This window comes from Morone saxatilis, unplaced genomic scaffold, assembly GCF_004916995.1.
Source record: "Morone saxatilis isolate NCDOM2014 unplaced genomic scaffold, NCSU_SB_2.0 Contig1, whole genome shotgun sequence".
Lineage (NCBI taxonomy): Eukaryota > Metazoa > Chordata > Actinopteri > Moronidae > Morone > Morone saxatilis.
In genome coordinates, this window is record NW_023339651.1 from 12,829,045 (window position 1) to 12,837,207 (window position 8,163).

At 38.2% G+C, this 8,163-nt stretch overlaps 2 protein-coding genes across 3 annotated transcripts in view; both read left to right on the plus strand.

The window, feature by feature from the left end:
* The window catches only part of si:ch211-183d21.1, a 19,416-nt gene extending 13,122 nt beyond the window's left edge, over positions 1-6,294 (plus strand). Inside the window, exons 11-12 of the mRNA XM_035662685.1 lie at positions 861-954; positions 4,073-6,294. Of these exons, the coding sequence (XP_035518578.1) occupies positions 861-954; positions 4,073-4,136 (158 nt within the window). The 3' untranslated portion in view covers positions 4,137-6,294. The remainder of the gene's footprint in view (positions 1-860; positions 955-4,072) is intronic.
* A 138-nt stretch (positions 6,295-6,432) lies between these two features.
* Positions 6,433-8,163, plus strand: part of nlrc3 (NLR family, CARD domain containing 3) — a 17,367-nt gene continuing 15,636 nt past the window's right edge. For both annotated transcript variants that reach the window (XM_035662666.1, XM_035662674.1), the window contains exon 1: positions 6,433-7,134. The gene's annotated coding sequence lies outside the window, so the exon portion shown is untranslated. The remainder of the gene's footprint in view (positions 7,135-8,163) is intronic.

Here is an 8,163-nt window from a genome sequence, read left to right on the forward strand (position 1 = left end):
CTGCAGCAACTCCATACATGGGTTGCCAGCTCTACTGACTGAGCTAACCGGGCGCCCCTTTGCTTTTCAGACAAGTTTTAGAATACAGGGACAGTTATAATGTATACAAGCGTCCGTAGTTTACTACTGTATAATAGTAGCCTTATAGCACAGTGGCCTCCCATCGGTGTGCTAGACGGGAAAACAACGCTCTCAATGCCCAGGGCTGGCTCTCAAACCCCCTGAACCAACACAAATCCTGTATCCAGCGAGCTCCAGCAGGCCCATTCTTCACACCCTGGTACTCTGCTGGAGAAACAGAAGGAAGGAAAATCGGCATGGTCCGTGTTCACACCGAGTGCCTATTCTCTGCGGTCCTCCTTTATGTATGTGGACAGACCCGCTTGAGCTCGCCAGAAGCCACGTTCTTGACTAAAGATAAAGAGAAATACCCCCATAAACAGGGACATGAAAAATATAGAAGAACAGTCATAGTCTTTCTATGACTTTTTATAACTCTGTTCTGCTCTTATATATGCTGCTGCACTCTGAGTCTGCTCTATGGTGTGTTAAAATGACCTGGACGTACTTAAAGGTCCAGTGTGAAACATTTAGGAGGATCTATTAGCAGAAACACACAATGCGTTAGGTGCATATTACAGCCATTTTAAGTTGAAATATGTGACTAATACCACAAAGTGAAAATGTAATCAGGCAAAACTTTTTTAGGTACACATAATTTAACCCTTTAGATGAAAAGAATCTGAATTTTCGTTATACTCACTTTTGCACTGTTAGTCTGTTACATGGAGCAAAAGTGTCTGTCTATGCATTAAGCCGTTCTGAAAGTGTAACTAAGTTTTTATTTGTCTCTCTTCTAGCGTCTGCCCTGGGGTTACAGATAGGGCTGATAGTAGCTGTGCTCCTGCTACTGGGACTAGGAGCTGCTTTGTTCACATATTTCTACAGGAGGAGGTGAGGAGTCTTATTATTTGCATTATTCTCCTTATCTCTCTTTTCTCTGCTGCATGTGCACACTGATGCTGGTTTGCTGGAAATCATCACAAAGCGTAATTATTTCCAGTTGTTTAACCCTTTGACTTGTAATGCTTCTTTCTATTACACAGAGATTGGGCATTGTGAATAGAATATTTAAAAACAAATGTGTGTAATCGAGTCAGTAATGCTCATTTAGCTTCATTGTTGGGAGTCTTGCACTGTTTCTTTTGTTTCTTGTTCTCATAGGCCACTGCCTTTATCTCCCTTGTTCTTATTTTAGAAAAGGCTTTGGTTGCATGAAGAGAGTTCACACTGTGTTGGTCTGTTTCCTTTGGGGTCGCACAAGTCTAAAATAAAAAAAGTAGTAAGTTTCAGGAAAGGGACTAATGAACTAACTACATTAGAGTCACTGAAGATACTGTAAATATAAGATAAGTGTAAAAATCTAAAATAAATATGATATATTTAAGATGAATACAGTGTGAAATAGTAGTACTGTTGTCATAATAATAACAGTATATGCAGAATATACAGTCTAATGAGAAACAGACATATAAATATGTAATACAGTTACTTTTTTACATTTACGTTTCTGAGAGCTTGTTGATAAGATTGGTATCACTCTCATGTCTGGACTACAGTAAATATGAACCCACTGAAGACAGGAAACAGGAAACAGCTAGCCTGGCTTTGTCCAACATTGAAACTCAACCTTTCTAACCTGTTAACGTGTGAGCTTTAGAGATGCTGATAGTTTGTTTTTTGGACAGAACCAGGCTATGTCTTTCCCCTTCTTCTAGGATTTATGCTAAGCTAACAGTCTCCTTCCTGTAGTTTAAAGTTTGACATTTTGGGTAATACGCCTGTTCTCTTTCTCAAGATGAGCAGATTCATACCACTCTTACGTCTGCATGGTAAATATGAAGTTACAGCCAGCAGGTGACTAACCTAACTTAGCACAAAGACTAGAAACGGGGGGCAGCTAGCCTGGCTCTGTCCAAATGTAACAATATGTCTAAAGCTCACTAATCAACCTGTTAAGTCATGTCCTTTTAATCTCTACAAAAACCAAAGTGTGTCAAGACTCCAGTAAAGTTGCTAGTCCCAACCAAGAGGTAGTCTGACACACTAACCCCGTGTAAAACAGCAATTTGTTGTTTTTACACTTTTTTGTACACATTAAATAAACATAACTTATACATAAAGAGTTTGAGAGATGTTGTTAGATGTATTACCTTTAGACAGAGTCTTTATGTTAAGCCCAGCTAACCTTGCTGCTGACTTTAGGTTTATATTTACTGTACAGAGAGTGGTATCGATTTTCTAATATAATTAAGTATTTTTAAGAATGTTGAAACCATTCCTTTAACAAAGTAAAGCTGGATGATGTCATGAAGATGTGGTCATGTATCAGACACGAAGGGTCTAACAAACAATGTTGCTGAGTTGCATTGTTGGAAATGTAGGATCCAAGGTTTTTGAAACTTGACACATATTAGAGACTACAAGTCAGGCCTCTGCTGCTTCAGTTTTTCTTTTTTAAATGAGATTCGTTCATGTTTCCCAACTTTGAAAGTGCAATGCTAAACCTGCAGAGTGACCCTTTAAATGTGGTAAAACTAGAGCCCATCAACAAAAAAGAGCACCAAGATTAGGCAAAAATAAAGGAGCCACCTTCAGGCCCTCATGATTTCAGTTTTTGTTGTGTTTTTTTTTTTGTGTGTTTCTCCTTTTTAAGCACTTGTGCACATTTGGATACAGGCATTAATTGAGGTATCTGAAGTGTATGAAAATATGAGGTTAAAAAGACATTTTAAAATTTTGGGGTTTTTTTTGTGTATTTTTAATCCATATTTCTGTCTGTCAGAGATTTAACATTTACCTAAAGTGTGAAATGTCAGCACTAAATGTCAGGAAAAAGGTTTTTGTGTCTGACTGTAGCTCAGAATTGAAGAGCAAGACCTCCTTTCTTGTAGAACAGTCATAGAGGGGGGAAGGCTGTGGCCGAGATATCGATTCCTCCACTGACCGCAATATTCTACTCACACGTTTTCCTGGCTGGAAAAACTTGTTCCTAATGCTAATCCCCATCACTCTCCTCATCAGTCTGTTTTACTCAGAAATGAATTCAGAACGGCCGTGCTCTGGTTGTTGTTTAAACTACTTGCCAGAAACATAAACCCAGAAATGTTGAGTAAAGTCAACCAAAGTTTTATATTAGAAATGTAAAGTATCGGTTTTCCAGCATATAGAAACTGTCGGGTGCTAACCAGCATATATTGGACAATTAACATAATTTGCATACATTAGCATAATCACAATGGACAATATTTCAGCAACTGCTTGGCCTATATGGATGATAATGGAGTGGTTTGGGGGGTTATTAAGGATGCTGAATCCATATCTGACATTTTCAAAATACAAAAAGACCATTTAGGGTGGCTATATTTCAACTCCCGGTGGGCGAATTTTATTAATTTTGAATTTTAACCTGTAATACCACAGAAGAGTGCCAGCAAAAGTCACACACACTCATGCACCTCTACCCCTTCAAAAGTTATTCCCAATTATTTGTCACCATGCCCTTTTTGCCACCTGTGAATCAGGTTTTCACCATCTGAAGAGATCTAATAGGAATGCCTTCTCCCATGAAATGACCTGTGATTGGCAAAAGTCACCCGACGCAGGATAGATTTTCTAAAGCAGGAAGACGGAGCCAAGAGGAGATGCAGAGGTTTTCTTTCAGACCATTTGAATTACAATATGCTAAGTTATTGTGGCATTTTTGTTCAATGATGCCAGGAAAACAGCTGCCTACCCCAGCTTTAACCCTGATCCAGAGCACCGCCAGTCCGGTGGATTTTAACAGGTTTAAATCATTCTGGCAATGACATGACTGAAGTAGTGGTAGCAGTCGATAAGGCAGGTAGAGGGCAGAGTGTGGACAATGAAAAGGGTAAATTATAAAATGTTATTAACTACTCAAATACTTTGAACGTGAGTGACTAGAAACTGTAGTGTAATTGTAGATTCTGAAGGCTCCACTGTGTGTGCGTCTGTGCGTGTGTGTTAATGTTGTTGTCTCTATTCGCAGGCGTCCTCTGGACTATTACACCATGGAGCTGAGTGAACACGCAGAGGGACTGTCAGATCTATAATCTAGGTTTTGCATCGCTGCGCTTGCATCTGGAAGTGCTCATGAGTGTTGGAGGACTTCAGCAGAGAGAGCGAGAGAAGGGGGTAATCAGAGGTTAATTTGACCTGTGCGTAACTGATTGTGCGGTTGTTTTGAAACAAATGCCACCACAAGTGTCCTTCTCTGTGTCTGTGGGAGATCACTGATGAAATGACTCGTAGCTGTCAGAGTGTGCTTGCATCCAGTATGTGACGTGTGATATTTCACGGCAGCAGTGACACTTAAGACATAAGGCAACCCATGAGTTGAATTTAAAAACGTAAAGATAATAACATATTTTTGTAAAGGTCAGTGTATAACCTTTGCTGTGAACAGTGCTGGTTACTACTTTTAAAGGAAAAGGAAGATAAAAGGGAGTTGTTTTTTATTTTAAATACTTGAGTCCTAAATGGTCATTTTTGTTGACTTGTTTATGTTACTGTGGAAAAAGCCTTTAAATTTAGAAATTTAAACAACCATGCTTTTGATTTATGCAGGAAGCTCTGTCAATGTAATGACCTTTCCTTCATCACATTCTCAGCTGGTACTACAGTGTTTTAACAGCAGACTTTGTAACCCAGATAATATTTGTTAAGCTCACATTTATTCAGACTGGTCGACTTCCTGCTCTGTTTTCCTGCTACATGCTGTAATAGTCCATTTTAGACTCTTGTCACTCAAGGGCTTGATTGTCTTTTTAAATGTGAATGTCTTTAGCTAACTTGTGATGAGTGTCTGTAACCACTTCTGTATGCTTACTTAAAGCAAACTGTTTACATTTTATTGATTTGAAAATTAGAAAAAGGGATGTGAGAGACGGATGTTGAAGAAATTTCTTGAATGAAGAGTGTTTTTAGAAATGAGAGATTGCTTGGTGTTAAGAAAATCAGCTATTTTATGTTTCACATGTGTTTTAGTGGCTCAGAAACCTCTACTGTGCCTTTATTTGCGTGTTATTTGATCAGCTGATTCCTCATTTATTAGAGGCAAATGTCAGCCATCTCTGCTGCAGCCATAAGTGTAAATACTAAATACTCTGGATATGATGTTAGTAATCTCAGGGGGGCAGTTATCACCACTCTGAAATGATAAGTTATTCTGAAAATTGAAAAACAAGCTGGGGTCAGAGCAAAAGGTGAAATATTGGGATTGTTAGTTTGATTCCACCTTTGATTCCATCTTAATTTACAAGTAATCGTAAAATTGCCAATACAAAGTGCCATTAAGTAATTATAAGCTTGGATATGCTCTATTGATGTGCTGCTTACCTTGTAATGTTGCCTTACTCATCTGCTGTGATGCACAGTTTATGCTTTATTTACCTTGGTGAGGACATTTTCTTCACTTCTAGTTGCTCAATATTGACATTTATTAATACACATCTGACAAGCAAATCTAAATATATAAAACCAGATTCTTTTTACAAGTTCAACTATAAAAAAGAAAAACTACACTAAAAATCATTTAAATTGAGGCCTTTTTTAGCTTTCAAATTGACCCTTGAAATGTTATATAATGTTCATAAATGTATTTTATTGTAAACTTCATTATTTTAAGGTTTTGTGTAAAATGGTACATGTAGAAAGTTTAAAACAAAAAGAAGAAGGAGGCAATTGCACCCCAAGATTACACCCTAATAATACACATACCAATGTGTTGACTCTTGAATAAAATGTGCGACATGTTCTTCCTGACGATGCTACACAACGCTGCAAATTGCTGAATGCAATTTGATGTTCTGCTCAAAGCACTTGTTAAACATACATTCAGCCCTATATACCATGTGTATAGCACACTGACAACAATCATAAGAAGTGGAAAATAATTATATGGCTGAGCAAAACTGATCATTAACACATCAGGAGCAGAAGCATTCAAATCTAACACGACTGTAAGAGAAACAAGAGACTCATGCATTTTTTTTACTGGGCACTAAAAGTGTGTGTACATGCAGCAAATATTCATGTCTACAGCAAAAGATGTCACAAAAACATTGGGGGAAAAAAATGTTATATTATCTATATCCCCAGGTCATAATTTACAAGCTTTCTTTCCAGTGATTGCCTTCCAGTTTGTTTCCCCCTGTTTTCCTTCCAGTGTCATGCACATGTAGCAGGTTTCAAATAAAATACTTTCACAAATGTTCAATTAAGTGTCACTGCTGTTGTTCACCTTGTTGCTCAAGTTGTTGTTTCCTTGCTGTGTGATTACTCTCTGTTTGATATGCCCCATTTTCATCCCTGAGTAAGTTCTCAAATGTCACCCCCTGTTCTCAGGCAGCAAATGTTCCTAGACTAACAGTTTTTTGTGCTGGGTTGTGGTTGTGTGTAAATGGAGCAGGTACATTCACTACTGTCAATCACTTTATTTTGTGATCGTCTTTGTGCTGTGCAGTACCTACATATATTTTATGTCTGAGATGTGTACTTGTGGCTTTCTGCCAAAATCAACACAGAGAATCTTATCTTTGTTCTTTACAATTTTCTAACTAGAAACACTTGCTATCTTTACTTATCACCCGCCTCCAGTAGTGCTTGCCGGTGCATTTGCAACCTAAAGGTCTTTGTGCTTTCCTTTGGCGAGCCTTAACACCAGTCATCATGTACTCTATCTCTCACTGCAGCTCTCATTTGTGGTTCAGCGCCAACTGCATAGTTGATTAGCAGTTTAAATAGAGAAGTTTTCTTCTCTCTGTTTTCACTGTTCAACCTGCTAACCACAACGAAGGAAGGCAAATTAGGCTGACAGGAAGGAGCTGCAACATGAAACAGTATCTCTAGCTGCAGTAGTGAGTCAAAGCACGGCGAAGTGTTTCTGATGTGTTTAATTTGCTCGCTAGTCTTCAACTAGATTTCACTCCTATGTACGCTTGACATCGTTCTACACCTGCTCTCTAGAATTATGGCATTACCATATAAAACGTCTATCTGGGCAGCCTTTTACATCCTTTGACATCTACAGACAACTTCGACAAGCCCATGGTGAGTTACCTGAGTTTTGTGTACTGCACACTGCATTGCAATGTTTAAACTTCAGAGCTACAAAAAGTTTTTTAAAACTGACTCCAGCCAGAGACTTTAACTTTCCATCATGGCTTTAAGTCTGTATCAGCTCCATGCCAATCTAATTTGGAATAAAATAAAGATCTTCAACAAACTTTAACTCACTTTGGGATAAGCTACAATATATTTCTGACATGTGCTGGCACTTCCTTATTAACATGTATTATTTAATGTGCAACTGATCTGTCTGGCTTTTTTCTTCACAAAGCGTATTGCTGGCGTGCTTGAATCATGCAAATCATACTTATGTTTTTGCTTGTCACTGATGATGATGATGAATTTTGCAGACTTGTGTGGGCATTTATCAGTTTAACGCAGTCGCAACTGTTTGGCACTCTCCCCAACAAATTTCTACAGCGTCATTTGAATGTTATTTAGAGGTTTTGACCATTAAGACTGGCAGTAACCTTAACACCGGAAGCAGGCGAGCTGTCTCGGTCTCAGGTCTGGTTTTTGAATTAGCTTCCTTTGAGAGAAGTTACGTGATCAGCAACAAACCACACAGGAAGGCATTCGCTATTTCCCGTTTGTCTCAGTGAAACCTCAAACATAATTCAAGTTTATGTTTGCAGTACTCTCGCTGCAGTTTTGCAAATATGCTGTGATATGAAATCATACAAATAATACACCTTATTCATGTGCCACATCTCATACAATGTGCTTTGCAAAAGAATATATATGTGATATAAGATACAAAATATCCTATAAGTAAAATCAAGCAGCATGCGTGTTTGTATTTTGTATTAAACTAAAACTGAGTCTGTTCTAGAGTCTGTGTGTAAAGTAATTGCTATTTGCTTCAGGAACAGCTGATGTGAGAGTCAGCAGAACACAGTGACCTGTAACAAACTTTCTGACAATGATCGTGTATATTTCATCAATGATGTTAATTAAGAAAAACAACGAGAAGCACATTAAAAGCTGTCCACAAGTATGGTCCCCCCCCTT